Here is a 16,055-nt window from a genome sequence, read left to right as displayed (position 1 = left end):
TAGGGTAGCCACTGCATTTTACATCAGCTGCAACATGCAGAACTTTTTCCAAAAGTAGCTCTGAAGCATATACACCCATAAGCAAGATGGGATGTAACCAAAACCTGGACAGTGGCTTCAGGGCAATCAAAGCTAGCATTCTAACCAAAATTTTGGAAAAAGCATTCAGTAGTGGGGTCCAGTGAATTCAGTGTCATCTGAGAATCAAGGAATACACCCAGGCAGCAGATTTGTTATTTCAGGGAAAAAGTGGATTTTTATTAAAGAGGTTGAACCTTATTTCCTACATCCAATTGCCTATTCACCAAGAGAACCTCCATTTTGCTTGGGCTTAATTTCAGCTTCTTTTCCTTCATCCAGGCCATTAGTGAACTTAAGCAACCTTCAAGATTACTGTACTGATTGCACTCTTCTAAATAAATAAAAAAATAATTTATATATAGAGAGACCGAGTGCCCAAACTGCAACCCAAAACCCACTTATGCATCGTCGGGTGCCGGGTGGGTGTGGCCCATTGGGTGGGTGTGGCCAATTGGGTGGGTGTGGCCCATTGGGTGGGCGTGGCTATGGTGGTAACGGCAGACTGGGTGGGATTAAAAAGTTCAATCAATCAATTCCAACTTTGCAAGATCTTTTTTTTCCCCACGAGAAGTTGAAATTGACTGATTGATTGAACCTTTTTTTTTTTGCACACGGTGGCAGAGGCCTAAAGTGAAAAGATTTTAGCTAAAGGCCTAGGACTGAGGTGACGGCACGCGTGCCCACAGAGAGGGCTCTGAGTGCCACCTCTGGCACCCGTGCCATAGGTTCACCACCACTGTTCTAGGTGAAAGCAATTCAGTCCCAATACATAGTATCCATTCAGGGGATTACAGTCCCCTAGGATTACAATCATCCACCTTTCCTATAAATTGAATGAGGCTAACATACACAATTATATTTCCTGTCAATCAAGTACTTAAATACTTCAGTCAAGTATTTATCACTACTTTCTATAGACTGGAGAGAGGAATTAAGGTATCCCACCATAAGGACTATCGATCACTTCCCATTTGCAATTTAGAAATTTTCATTTGCAATTTAGAAGGCACAAGGTGCAAGTAGGCAGGTAATAATCCTCATCTCTCCACACATGTTGTCTACAAACTGAAAACAGTTCAAAATAGTAGACAAATAATTCATGAAGCTACATCCCTACGATTTGCGCAATACTGAATTACAAGTCAAACTTAATCTAGTCAAGTTTCTCTGCAAAGAATGGTTTATGATGAGCCACCCATTGTTCCAGATCCTCACCTCCTCCAACATCTTGGTGAAGGAGATGCCTCACAGTATGTAAGAATGATGGCTGTTCGGTGTGGATGCATTGATGTCAGAGAAATAAGCACTCTTTTCTCTCATCAATGCTCTGAAGTAGGTCTCCAGATGAGCGTTCAATTGGGCTTGCTCTGATCTATCCTGACAACTTCTCCATTTTGTTTCACTGATGCCCTGACTGCTTCATTACTCTCAGCTTCCACAGTAAACCAAGAGACTAATTGTGAAGAAAGAAATGTTTGGAAGTTATAGTGTAAATGGATCGCCTCCATTATTCTACAGATCAATCAGGGTCTTGAGGGTGAGATCATTTTAACCAGCCCTCTACACCTGTAAAAGTTTGTTAAAGCCGCCAATCTAAAATGTACCATGGAATGATGCATAGCAATTGATTTTCTCAAAGATGTTATTCTCCAAGACCTGCCTAAGGTAGTCCCAGAGAGACAATCTTCCTTGAAATTACTCCTTGGTTATGATGCAGCCTCATAACAGCTTTGCTCTTAAACACCAGGCCCTGGGATCTAGTGCAGTTTTCAGCAAATGACTTCTGTTGGGTATAGGCAGTCGAAGATCTAATCTTACAACGAAGCTGTTTCTCTACGTAGCGAAGCATATTTAGGTGGTGGGAATACTTTTCTTTTTCTCATCTAGACTATAACTCCCGGTAGCTGGACTTAATGGGATAAGTAACAACAGCTTTCCCTGTTGTTGTTGTTTTTTTTGGGGGGGGGGTGTTCTAATTTTTCTTTTAGAATTCTTTATAGGCCAAATGTGATTGGGCACACAAGGAAATTGTCTCTGGTGCACAAGCTCTCAGTGTACATACAAGCAACAAGTGATAAATCATGATCATAGTCATCATAAAAATACATTCATAAATCATAAGATACAACACAGTGATAGTCATAGAATACTAAATAAGCAAACAACATAAATCATACTAGGATGCTAAATAAAGCAATTAATATAAATCGTAAGATACAAGCAACAAAGTTATAGTCATAAGAAGATAAGGAGATAGGTAATAGGAAAGATGAGAAGAATAATAGTAATACAGCCCTACTAGGTAGTTTGACAGTGTTGTGGGAAATAGTTGTTCAGCAGAGTAATGGCATGGGGGGGGGGGAATTGTCCTTGTGTCTGGTTGTTTTGGTGTGCAATGCCCTGTAGTGTCATCTTGAGGAAAGAAGTTGAAAGAAGTTTATGTCCAGGATGTGAGAGGTCTGTAGATATTTTCACAGCCCTCTTTCTGGCTCGTGTAGTATACAGGTCCTCAATGGAAGGCAGGCTGGTTGCAATTGTTTTTTTCTGCAGTCCTAACTACCCACTGAAGCCTGTATCTGTCTTGTTTGGTTGCAGTGCAAAACCAGACAATTATAGAGATCTAATTGACAGACTCAATAATTCCTTTGTATTCCATTAATAAGAAGGTCAATTTAATTAATTCCTTTAATAAAAAGGTCATTTTTCCTCCGCCTTTTCCCCAAATGTTCTCTAGCAACCAAGTGTAGCTTGTTCTAGAATACAAGTTTTCCTGTCATAATTAAGCAGGAGCAATTTCTCCAGGCTATAAATTACAAGAGCTTAGACTCCAGGTAGTGAGATAAAATGGCTGTGACTTAGTTGGCTCGCCCCAAGGATGTAAATGAGAAGAGGTGAGGGAAGTATTTTAAGGGTTGCTATAATTCCAGATTTACTCCCATTTGTAGGTAGTCCTTGAATTAGAACAGTTTGTTTAATGACCATTCAAATTTACAACGGCACTGAAAAATGTTACTTATGACCATTTTTCACACTTACGACCTTGGCAACTGCCTCATATTTATGACGGTTTCAATATCCTCGGGGAGGGGGGAAACGACATGTGATCAACTTTTGCAACTTTCTGACAAACAAAGTCAATGGGAAGCCAGATTCACTTAACAACCATGTCACTAACTTAAAAACTTAAGTGAATCACTTAACAACTGTGGCAGGAAAAGTTGTAAAATGGAGCAAATTTCACTTAACTGTCTCACCTAGCAACAGAAATTTTAGGCTCAATTGTGATCGTAAGCAATCTTTTCAGACATCAAACACTATTATTGTACCTGATTTTGTGAGTAGATGTTTTTGTTCTGAAATCTTGAGAAACAGTCTATTCAATCTCTATGCAATGAACATGTGTAATGAACACATGTGGTTAATGTACATGTGTATGTAAATAATAATAATAATAATAATAATAATAATAATAATAATAATAATAATAAAGTTGGAAGGTACCTTGGAGGTCATCTAGTCCAACCCCCTGCTCAGGCAGGAAACCCTATACCATTTCAGACAAATGGTTGTCCAGTCTCTTCTTAAAAACTTCCAGTGTTGGAGCATTCACCTCTTCTGGAGGCAGGTTGTTGCATTGGTTAATTGTTCTAACTGTCAGGAAGTTTCTCCTTAGTTCTAGGTTGCTTCTCTCCTTGATAGGTTTCTATCCACTGCTTCTTGTCCTGCCTTCAGGCACTTTGGAAAATAGCTTGACTGTCTCTTCTTTGTGGCAGCCCCTGAGATATTGGAACACTGCTATCATGTCCCCCCTCGTCCTTCTCTTCATTGAACTAGACATACCCAATTCCAGCAACCGTTCCTTATATGCTTTAGCCTCCAGTCCCCTAATCATCTTTGTTGCTCTTCTCTGTACTCTTTCTAGAGGGTCAACATCTTTTTTACATCACGGTGACCAAAACTGGATACAGTATTTAAAGTGTTGCCTTACCAAGGCATTGTAAAGTGGTATTAACATTTCACATGATCTTGATTCTATCCCTCTGTTAATGCAGCCTAGCACTGTGTTGGCCTTTTTGGCAGCTGCAGCACACTGCTGGCTCATATTTAAGTGATTGTCCACTAGGACTCCGAGGCTCCTCTCACAGCCGAGGTCCCCAGCCAAGGTCACAGAATCATTAAAGTGATTCTGATTCAGTAAATGAGATACTAAGAGAAGGCACGAGTGCTTCCATTTTGTTCAAATTTATCTTAGGATTTCTATCAAAGAAAAAAACCCAAGAAAGTCCAATTGCCTTTTGGAAAAAGCATCTTTGGGACAACCATGACTTGAATGATTGAGAATCTCCACAGACATTTAACCAAAGGGTTAAAGTTATGGTTGCTAAAGCTACTTTTATTAAAGTTTCCAGTGACAGAATCTATATATACTTCTCCTCTCCCTGCCTTTATTTTCAAGAAAGCTAAATAGGGCCAAGTCTGAAACTCTTTCTCAAATTATATTCTTGCTTTGGACTTAGATTTCTTTTAGCTGATCATTGTCTTCAGGACTCTTTTTTCCCTATTCTTCAAGGTTACTCTCACAGTCTATGGCATTTATCTGCAGAGGAAAAATGGAGGCAGTTGCTAGTTTCACTTGAAATGTTTCCCATTCATTACTCCAGCTTAGATGTTCTCACTGCAAGAAAGCTCAATGGCACCATCTTGCCACTTGGGGTTTCTTGAATAACGGTGGAGATAAAAGGGAGCATTGAAAAAGCTATAAATGGCTGTTCAAACTGTTCATGAACGTGAATGGCATTCCCACAAAATTCTCATGTTAGAAACATCACATATTTTGCTTATTTTATGCATTCACATAGATACAGAGAGAGAGAGAGAGAGAGAGAGAGAGAGATGTGAGCTTACCTCTAGTATGTGTATAATGTAGGTAGGATAGAGAAGCAAGAGGCCTGTGATCCCTACTCCTTGACAATACTGGCGTTGCAAATTCAGAAATAGTTGTTCCCAGTACTCTGAGGAAAAATGAGGCAAGCACAAATTGCTTCACAAAATAATGAGTCTGTCTGGCCCATTATTCTGTCCCCCTTATCCAAATAAAACTCAGTGTTTACTTTTAAAAACAGCAAGGGGGAGGAGGGTGCATAATCACAAGTAGAGCAGCAAAAAAGATCAAGAAACAGAAAATGCTGCACTTTTAAAGACAGCTGATATCTGGTCATCAGCTGGTTAATTTAGGCCCCACTTTAGTCTGGTGGTTGAGGCACCGATCTAAAAACTAGGAGACTATGAGTTCTAGTACCACTTTAGTCGTGAAATCCAGCAAGGTGATCTTGAGCTAGTCAGTCTCCCTCAGCCCAACCTACCTCACAGGGTTGTTGTGGAGAAAATAGGAGGGGGGAGGATTAGCTATACTTGCCATCCTGAGTTATTTCTAAAAATAAAAAGGTGAGGTATAACTACACAAAACAAGGTCTGAGCTAGGCCGCAACATTCTGCAGGAAAAAAAAATACTCTTGGTGCTATTTGTTGGAAGCTTCCTCTGCCCTACACTGCCCTGCACTCATCCAGAGTTTGGATGAGTTTTGTGTATTTGAAGGACCATTCAAGCCAGCTGTTGTTCTTTCAGAAGCTCAGAATGTATTTATTAAACCAACCCATTCCATTCTAAAACTTTCTGACAATGATTTCAGAATGTTCTTGAAGAAAACAGTAGGGAGAATTTTTACTTACCGGCCAAATACCTTTTGTCAGCCAGGTCTGGTGAGATCTTAGCCAGAAAGATCAGCCTGTGGAGGAGGGATTTCTAAAGACACACAAAGAAAAAAGGTATCTTTTTTTAAAAAAAACAACAACACCACATTGTTGACAGAATATATCAATCAAATTGAACCTTTATTACATAAGACCAGCAAAAGAAAGATGGCTTATACAGAACTGAAAAGCATAAAAGATAAATCAGAATAAAAAATTACATATCAAAATGTAAGAAATATAAAAACAACAATCTAAAAGGAATTTTTAAAAGAATCTAAAAGCAGGAGTAATGGATGGGTGTAAAGATGCGTGGCAAACTAAATCCATAACAATACAAATCACTCTAAAATAACAAGCTAGGTGCTCATTAAAACAGGTTTATGGCTCAAGTTGTTTCTGATGGATTTTAAGCACTGCTGTGCACAACCTGGCAACATGGTATGTTATAGCAGGGTTGATGTCTGAAAACAGCAGGGGAGTGTAAAATTGTCCTGTGCACCCTGAATATTTATGCAATAATGGTGAGATGAGACCACTATAAATGTCTGTATACTACAAACATTAGAGAAGTACACATTCTGTTGTTTCTATTTGTCCAAAGCCACAGGGGCATTGTCTCTCTCCTCCCCCTCTTCCTGTATTGGCCTTCAAGGACAGCTGAGGAGAAGGCATGACTTGTGCCAGAGTAAAAGCCTTACAATTGTTTAGGCATTTCAAAGCTAGTTAAGTATGCCATTGGGGAGGCAGGGTGTTTGTTGGGTTCACTGGCAATAAAGGTTGGGAACCTAGTTAGGTCTAATTGCTATTCTGTGTCTGCTACATGCTGTTTAATGAGTGCTTTGACTTGATTGTATCCCATGCTGAATAGAAGACCTGGGGAGGAGCCCAAGGATGAAAATGTAGTTGTCACTATCTTTTTTTAATGTGGACTGAAAAATCATCCCTCACAATTGGTGGGGCAAAGCTCGGGGTGGGGTTGGGGGAGAGGATAGTCTGAGCCAGTAGTTGAGTTTGGTCACTCACCCTCTTGCCCATACTTTCATGAGGTCTGTCTCTAGTCTCAGGGGAGCATTGAAGAGACACAGTGAAGAGACAATATTAGAAATTTGGAGCTGACAAATTCTAATGAGGCAAAATTGGCCCAGCTGGGCTCCACAGGGAAATTATGCTATTGACTTGACTTTGGATATTGCAGGAGTGCTGCAGGAACGTAGTGGCCACCTCTTCTTTTGAGGAATTTGAGGATGGCAGATGAGCTTCTCTCTGTGTTTTCATGGGGTTTCCTATTGTTGGCAGAATGTTGGTCTACTCCCAGATATTTGAAAAGGAGACCTTCTCAGTCTTCTGTCCATCTATCCCCCAGAATTGGTTCTTGGGTCTTTTGGCAAATGCCATGATTTTTGTTTTCTGACGACTTCTAGCTGGTCTTCCTTGCAATGTTATGTTAGTGCTCTCAGTGCTGTTTTTAACTGCAATAGGAGAGTATTGCTGCATCATCTGCATTGAATAAAACAGATGTGTCTTACAGCTGGTTTTGGGGAATGAAAGTTTGTATCAAGGAGATGGTCCACCATGAAGTTCATACAGAAGTTGAATGGGTGTGGGGCCAATATGCAGCCTTGCTTTACACCTTCTTCTGTTTCAGGTTCACTAGTGAGATGGCCCAAGGGATACATCATATTTTGAATGATGTCCCTTCATGAAGCATACATATTAGATGAATTTCAGTCAGTCAAAGAGGCCTCCAGTTTTTCCCCATATATTAGCTCAAGGTATGGAATCAAAAGATGCTTTGAAGTCTATGAGAGCAACATAAAGGCAGGTCGTGTTGTAGGAGGAGTATTTTCTGACGAGAAGTTCGAACACTAAGCACTAGTCAATGGTGAATTATTCTTCCCTAAATCTGGCTTTCTCTTCTGTAAGTATGTTTTCTTGTTCTAGCTAGTCCTGGAATTTCCATTGTAGGTATCTCAATAGAGTTTGTTGATTGGGTTGAGGAGGCTGATCAGTCTGTAACTGGTGGTATCACCCATTTTCCTTTTTTATATATAAGGACAATGATTGCAAGCCCTCAATCCTTTGGTACTCGGCAATGTTGCTACAGGTAAAGAGTGAGGCCACTACAGGACATATTGTTGTTGTAAGTTGCCCAGAGTTGTGTTTTAAGATAGGTGGACACACAAAAGTTTAAAATGAATGAAATAAAAAATAAATATATCAGCCATGTAGCTTTTCATGCAGGAAAGAATACAATTTTGCCTATTTAAACACAACAATATGGCTGCAAAATGGACTTAATAAAATAACTTAATAAATTTTATTATGAAATCTTTTTTTTTGGGGGGGGGGGGGTAGCATTGGCTGAAAAAAGGCCAGCCTGAAGTAAAGATCAGGATGATGCCTCTCATTTCACATACAAAAACTGTCCATAACAATGTTTCTAAACTTGGCAACTTTGGGAGTTGAAGTCCACACAGCTTAAAGTTGCCATGGTTGAAAAACACTGGTCTAGAAGATGGGTGGCCACACAAATGTTTAAGATAACATTTTGTTTTAAACCATACTTTAGCAGTCCAATACAATTTTGAATAATAGACTGGTGTAAAAAGAAGGGCAAGTAGGACTGTGTTCAAAAAATATGCTTACTTGGTCAACTAAAGATCTTTAAATTGCCTTTATATAAAGATTTGATTGCTCTTTGTTTTTTGAGCTTACTATGCTGTTCAAACCCAGGTCTTTGGGTTTGTTTATGATTCAATGTATTCTGCATACTCAGAAAATGGCTCAGTATAGCCAGTGAGTAAAACATGTGTGAAAATAGCTGCTTGTATAAATTCAGACATCTTCCCATTGCTTGGCAACTGCCTTACTCTGTCAAATGACAGGGATAATTCTTGACAAATTGCATTTTTGAACCTATGACAAGAACAAATGTATTTGTTTTCCTTATCATGTTTTCTAACTAAAATAAATAAAAACAGCGAGCGTATCATTTGTTTGGAAAGAAGCCTACTCTGGACATTTTTCTGACCCTTCATTTGATAAAAGCTTTGCTTTATACCTTGTGATAATTAATGCTCATTTCTTCTCTGAAGAAGATGTAATGTATACATCATTCTTGAGCTTCTTTTCTGGAAGAAAAATATGTGTTGTGCTAGATATCCTGTCTTCTTATATGTCTAACCTCAAAGAGGTATTTTAGCTCATGGCTCATGGCTGAAAGGACATGAAATAGGCAAACCTTTTTCTTATATTGTCTCCTGCCATTAAAACAGAGCTTGCCAAGATAAAAATCCTTTCTACCGTGGCAGTATTTAATGTATAGATACAGGGACTATACTAACCCTTTAAAAAGAGTATGAAATTGTAAGCATTTATCAAGCATGCCATTTTTTTTAATTTAAAGAATTTGACCAATCCTATCCATGTTTTCTAAGGAAGATACTATAGCTTACTCTCAAATAAGAATAGATAAGATTCTATGTACCATAATCCCTAATATTGAATTACAAAAATGTTGATTTCATTGGTTCAGGACAAGGATAAGCAACCTTTTTGCAGCTGATAGGGGTATTTGGAAAGTTGACACACACAAAGACTGCTGCAATTGAGCATAGCTACCCATTGAAAGAACAAATAAATAAAAAAACATAAGAGGGTTGAGTTGATTCTCCAAAAGCTCCTCTAATGTGTCCCAGAATCAGTCTCCTGTTTCCTTTTGTCTTTTTTTTTAAGCAAATAACCACTGTTTCAAACAAACCACTAGACTGTGAGTATCATCATTTATATTTTGTTATGAATGCCTAGTTGGCCCATTTAATGTCTAGAGTTATTTATATAAGTAAAAATGATGACAGAGGGAGGTGCATTATGTATTGGTTTACTTCAAAGACTTCCTTGTAAATAGGATGAGTGCAACAATATGTTGGCTTGCAAGGTACTCTCTAAAGCAGAGAACTTAGTTTGCACTGGATTGGCTAAGCATACTTGGGATAAAACTAGGTTTTGCTGCATTTGTAGTATACTGAACAAAGTCCATTACAATTGATGGGCACTGTCTTTACTATTAGCAGACCATGTTCCAGGTGGCAAGGGTATTATTAAAGCTGGTAGTTTGGTGACCAAAGTCATAAGCAACACAAATCAACATCTGTGAACCCACATGGTGATGACCATGATGTGGAAGGTTGTGACTTTGAATGGAAGGGAATAGGTAGTAAAAAACAGGAATTAACAATGAAATGAAAGAAAAAAATAGATATATTATGTATTTGGAAATCCAAGAGAAAGGAGGAAAAACAAATAGATTTGAATGGAGATGGTTGGATCCTGAGCAGAGGCGCTGATGAATACATGCAAGGAAATGAAGATGTAGGCTCAGTTATGAATGAAAGAGTTGGTGGAAAGTAAGAATTGGTGCCTTCTAGATTGTTGTGACAATGTACAAAGTAGGAATTCAAGTGATAGTTGTGATAGTTGTATGCTACATTCCCAAAAATAGTAATAGTAGAAAGATTAGGAATGAATATGAAGGAAATTGTGCAATAGTCAATATGGATGTGATATCAGTGTTGGGAAACTGACTGTTAGGACACATGAACAATTGTTTATTACGAATATTAAGAAAATTAATAAAGGATACAAGGATGATGAGAGTTCTGCATATGGAAAGTAACACTTTTTAATACTCTCAGGAGAGCATCTTTTTGGGGGGGAGTGAACATAGAATAAAATAAAGAAATGAAAGAATCTAGAATGAAGGTAGAACAACTGCAAGAAGAGAAAAATTAAGTCCTTTGTGGAAAAGTATTAAAAGATAGATTAAGCTCTCAATGACACAGGAATGGAAAACGTAAAAAAAGAGAATGTGGAAACTGCTTGGGATAGATTGAAATGATGTTATACAGTGCCAGAGGTGTGTGTGGAATTAAACTAAGGGGAAGCATGACAAATGATATTAGATGGAACAATAAAATGAAAAAAGGTTGTAGATTAGAAAAAATGCATTAAAATACTGCAGAAAATTAGACTAAGAAAAAAACAATGAATGAGAGAGAGAAGAATAGTTGTAAATGAGCAAGGAACAGTTAAGAGGAAAAGAGGAAAAATGCAGAACAATTTAGATGTAAATAAACAATTTGGAGATGGCTAAAGAACTAAAAGAGAAGCCTCCAGCAAAGTGAATGGAATTAAAAATAAAACTATCTTTAAGGTGAAACTGAATTGAAGGAAAGTTAGGAAGAGTTTAAATATTTGTGTGGAAATGGTATAATAAGTCAAACAGTGGAAGGGAAATTAATGCTATAAATGGGAGGGTCCAAGAAAAAAATAATGATGAAAAGAAAGTCATAATTAGATGAGAATATTGAAAAACAGTAACACTGTAGGTGTAGATGGCACAACTGGGAAAATATAATAGGAATGTAGTTTACTTTTGAATTAGCTATGAGATCTGGTAAAAATGTATGTGAAAACCAGATCTATTCTCGTGTCTAATGATTGGAAGAATGCTGTCATCATTTCTCTTCATAAAGGGAAAGTTAGCCAAGAGTGAAATGTGGAAATTATTGTAGGGGGAGTTAAGTGTGCTGGGAAGTTCTGATTGAAATGGTAGAAGAGGAAGTGCAGTGTGGCTTTATGCCAGGCAGGATCTGTGCAGACTAAAGTTTTGCTCTGCAAAAGGTCATTGAGAAATGTGGCAAAGTTTATATATCTTTGTTGATTAGAGAAACTCTGTAATGAGAGTACTGTAGGCTTAGGGTTAGGAAATGTTTGGTTTGACTAGAGCACTGAAGATTGATAGCTGAATGTGGTCAGAGTGATACATGATGAAAGTGAGGCATGCATGAGAGTAATAACCTTTCCTGAGTTGGCTATCATATTTATGGACCATTATATAAAGAATAGGTGTGTGGAAGGGGGGTTGTGTGAATTTGTTAAACTTTGTAGAACGATGGGAACATGGATGAAAAAAAAATTAAGACATACAATGGCTGTCTACATTGGCCTGTGACATGCACAGTTTTGAATGGATTATTGGCTTCTTTGACCAGTCTGTGGGTTACCATGTTTTTCCTTCTCACATATCCTTTAATATAACTATATAGCAATAGCTGGCATAATTCCCAAGATCAAAATACTAAACATAGGAGGAAGCCTTATGTAGCAGACCTTGCCCTCCAAATATTTGGTAACTGAAGAAGAAAATGATGCTATCTTAACAGAACATCTATTTTGGTCATTGTGTTGCTATAAATATATGCCTTTAATGAATCAGAATTTAACTGATTATTGGAATCTGAAAACATTTAATAGCAAGCTAAAAATCCACGATCCTTATAGACTTCATATTGCATATTATTGTTTAGCATCAATTTAGTGATTTCAAAATGCTATATTTTCCAGAGCATCATGTTTATTGAGAAATGTAGAATGGGATTTCCCAGCTTTGGGGATCAGTGGGTATATTGAATCTTTGGAAACCATATTATGGGCATTGCCACAATATAATTGCCAGGGTGGATATAACCAGTTACAAAACACTTCCTATATCAAAAGATAGACAGAGCACTGGGATGCAGTGACCCATTCCTTCAGAGGTAGCTCAGGAAAGTGTCACAGATGTCATTAAAAATGTCATTAAAACTTGGGATCACTACCTTTTATGTACCCTGGAAAGGAAAATTGTTGCGCAGAGGGATGAAGAAAGAACTATAATGTCCAAGTAGATGGCAGTTCCCTCTGAACTTAACCTCAACCTCATATTCCCAAAGTAGAATGACAGAAATAGTTATGCAGTTCCATTTTTCATAAAGGCATTGAGCGCTGCTTTGTATGACCTTTGTATATTATGAGGAGATAAGAAAAAGGTAACTCTGAACCATCAATAAAGGATCCCTCTTCATTTTGTAATCGAAGATGAGTAGTGGGATTGCCCTGAGATAATGCCTACAATCTGACAAAGGGACAATTGATAGTAAAGATCATCCTGTTGTGTTCCACAAAGAAAACAGAACATCAGCTAGGTGCTCGTGTCATTGCAATTCGACTTCTCAAAAAAAGGGTGGACAGAAAACTTCTGTTTTAAGTTTAATTTGCCATTTTTTGGTAGCGGACCAGGGGAAAAGAAACAGTCCTTTTTTCTGGGTGAAGAGAGAAGGAATGATGCTTCCATGAATCTTTTGCACCTGCACATAGGCAGTCACTTTCTCTGCTAAATTCAGAGCAAGACCAAAGGAGGGGACCTTTCCTATCTCTTTTCACGTAGTGGGAAAAGGAAAGTCTTCATTTCCCTAAAGCGCCATTCCCAGACATTGTCCATTCTGCCAGAATATGGAGGGAGTGGGCAGACGGGAACCAAATAGTCATCAACATATTACTATACATTTGATAACTATGGGCTTCTGGGAGAGGTATGTAAAACTGAAGACAACTCTGTAAAAGTGATGCATATTACTGCAGCAAAGATCAATGAACTGGGGAGTGGATGGTTTCCTTAGATCCTCTCTGGATAAGGAGAGGATGAGTAATAGCCCACATGATCTCTGGTCATCTGCTCCTCATGAGGAAACTGCAGGACAGTGGTTTTGAGTGCCAGGACTATAGGATTAGCCACCTGGCATCTCCAGCAGAGACTTTTAAAGAACACTAAGTTCACAACCTCACATTCTAATCACTTTTTGAAACTGTTCATTAGCTACCTCTAAGCTATTAGACAGTTTGAAGTTTGAAAACACCAGGTAAGTCTGCTTTCAATCTTGGGTTAAAAAAAATAACCATAAGCTTAAGAATTTAAAGAATTGAAGTAAACAGCAAAACTGTGAATAAGATTTTGATTGTAGAAAGTTATAAATCAGACATGTCAAACACAAGGCCCGGGGGCCGGATGCAGCCTGTGAAGTGGTTTCAAGTGGCCTGCGAAGCCATCGTGGAAACGGTGAGGGAACGGCCCCCCACTGCCTTGGCCCTGGCCCAGGCTGGCTGGGAGCCAATGTACAATTTTGTGGTGGCCATCTATGCTGAAACGCATTCAGTCTTAGTGCCAAAAGGCCGTCTGGAAACAGTGAGGAAATAGCCCCTGCCGCGTCGCCCCCGCCCCCTGGGTGCATGCTGGGGAGGTGTCACCCTTTGTGAGGAATGAAGAAATGAACCATCGCCTGGAAGTGGCCAGCAAATGGCCCTCACCTACTTCACATATCTGGCTTGATGGGCTCCGGGGGAGGGGTTTCGGCAGGCAGCGGGGTACTCTCCTCACAGCACCAAGAGCTGAGCCGGGTGGGGCAAAACTGATAAGAAGTGCAATGCTGCCTAGCACCCAGTCTGCCCAGTTTCAGCAGGCAGCAAGATGCAAAGCTGGTGAGCTTCACACTGCCCGGCTCAACTTCTCAGCGCTATGAGGAGAGCGCCCGCTGCCTGCCGAAACTGGGCAGGCTGGGGGCTGGGTGGCATTGCACTTCTTTTTGGATTTGCACCACCCGGTTCAGCCTCTCGGCGCTGTGAGGAAAGCGCCCCGCTGCCTGCCAAAACCAGGCAGGCTGGGGGCTGGGCGGCATTGTACAGGTAATGTTGACTCTCACGCTGCTCATGGCATCCCTTCCCGCAGAGCCCACCAAGCCAGATATGTGAAGTAGGTGAGGGCCATTTCCAGGCGATGGTGCATTTCTTCATTCCTCACAAAGGGTGACATCTCCCCAGCTGTGTTTCTTGCCTGTTTTTCTCCCTCCCTCATCTCAAATATTTTCCCACCACTCTGTACTTAGGAAGGAAAGAAGGAGAGGGAGGGTCTGAGGGAAGTCCTGCCTTAGTCCTGCCCTGCTGCCTTTTCACCATCCCTTTGCCCCTTCCTCCTGGCCTATCCTAAGGGTCTCCCATCCTATTGATAAGGAAGCTTGGATACAAAACTGGGTCTCCTCCCATGGAGAGGGAATGGGCCTCTCTCTGACTTTGCCCTCATACCCATCATGAGCAACCTGGCTAAGGAGAGCAAACACAACAGCAGCAACCTTGAGGAGGAGGTAAATGCAGCTGGGCGGCCCCTTGGGGAAATGGGGCTGGGCTTGGTGTCACGGGTGCTTAAGGGCCAGGCTGGGCATTTGACCTCTGCTGCCCAGGGCTCCGGGCAGCCTGCACCACCATCCAGCCCCCCCACATCGCCTGAGAGGAACGGTGAGGCTCCTCCAGTGGACCATGCCTTGGCACTTGCCCTGGTCCCACCCCCTTCTGCCAGAGACCCTCAGATCTGTCCCACTCCTGCCCAGGCCCCCACAGCCACCCTTGACGCGAACCATGTAGAGCTGGCCATGCCCACCCAATAGGCCACACCCACTCTGTCCATGCCCACCCAGTAGGCCGCACCCACCCTGGCCACACACCCCCACCCCCACACCCAGGGCAACCGCAATGCTGATGCCCATAGTCTGAAGTTCAATCCTAACCAGCTCAAGGTTGAGTCAGCCTTCCATCCTTCCTAGGTCAGTAAAATGAGGACCCAGATTGTTGAGAGCAATATGCTGATTCTGTAAACTGTTTAGAGAGTGCTGTAAAGCACTAAGAAGCGATATATAAGTCTAAGTGCTATTGGTACTACATTTGTTTATATACTGTATATTTCTCTTTCTTTTATTTTCTTTCTTGCATGTTTTACTCCTATTTTAAGTTTAGTTTGCATTAGATTTTGCAATTATAATCAAAATTCTTAATGACACTGGAGAAAGAGAGAGACCTTTGTATCCCAAAGCATACAGATTTAACCCTCATCAGTTTGATATCTCCTGAAGATATGTAAATCCTTCCTATTTTCTCTCAACTTCTTTTCACTGTTAATGCCTTGCACAAACCCTGCCTTCTCCATTCCTTGTAAAACAATAGCATCCTGCCCTAGAATACTTACAGTATCCTCTGAGCCATGAAGTACTCTATCCAGGAGGAGCTGGTTGAGAAAATTGGTCCTCTCCTCTTCATCTGGTGATTCATCCCGTTTTCCCCACATTTCAGTGCCTTTCTTGTGCTTTCCCAGAGCTAAAGTGCCTGCATTAAATTTCGACATTGTGACCAGGCTTCTATAAAACTTGACTCTTGAAAAGATACAGCCTATGGCACAATTGCTCACTGCATTAATTGTGAGGCAGGCAGAGTTCTGGGCATACAAAGCAGTGTGTTGTCAAAGTATGGTTTTTAGTGCCTTAGAAGCAATACCAGGCATGCTCAATTGGCTCTCAGAC

At 40.2% G+C, this 16,055-nt stretch overlaps 1 protein-coding gene across 1 annotated transcript in view; it reads right to left on the bottom strand.

The window, feature by feature from the left end:
• Positions 1-16,055, bottom strand: part of LOC107286779 (testis-expressed protein 47) — a 32,125-nt gene extending 16,070 nt beyond the window's left edge. The window contains exons 1-3 of the mRNA XM_015815203.1: positions 15,725-16,055; positions 5,812-5,884; positions 4,987-5,093 (exon numbers count right to left, since the gene is read on the bottom strand). Of these exons, the coding sequence (XP_015670689.1) occupies positions 4,987-5,093; positions 5,812-5,884; positions 15,725-15,880 (336 nt within the window). The 5' untranslated portion in view covers positions 15,881-16,055. The remainder of the gene's footprint in view (positions 1-4,986; positions 5,094-5,811; positions 5,885-15,724) is intronic.

This window comes from Protobothrops mucrosquamatus, unplaced genomic scaffold (assembly GCF_001527695.2).
Source record: "Protobothrops mucrosquamatus isolate PMUCROS unplaced genomic scaffold, P.Mucros_1.0 scaffold325, whole genome shotgun sequence".
NCBI classification, from domain to species: domain Eukaryota; kingdom Metazoa; phylum Chordata; class Lepidosauria; order Squamata; family Viperidae; genus Protobothrops; species Protobothrops mucrosquamatus.
This window is presented reverse-complemented; position numbering and strand designations above follow the sequence as displayed.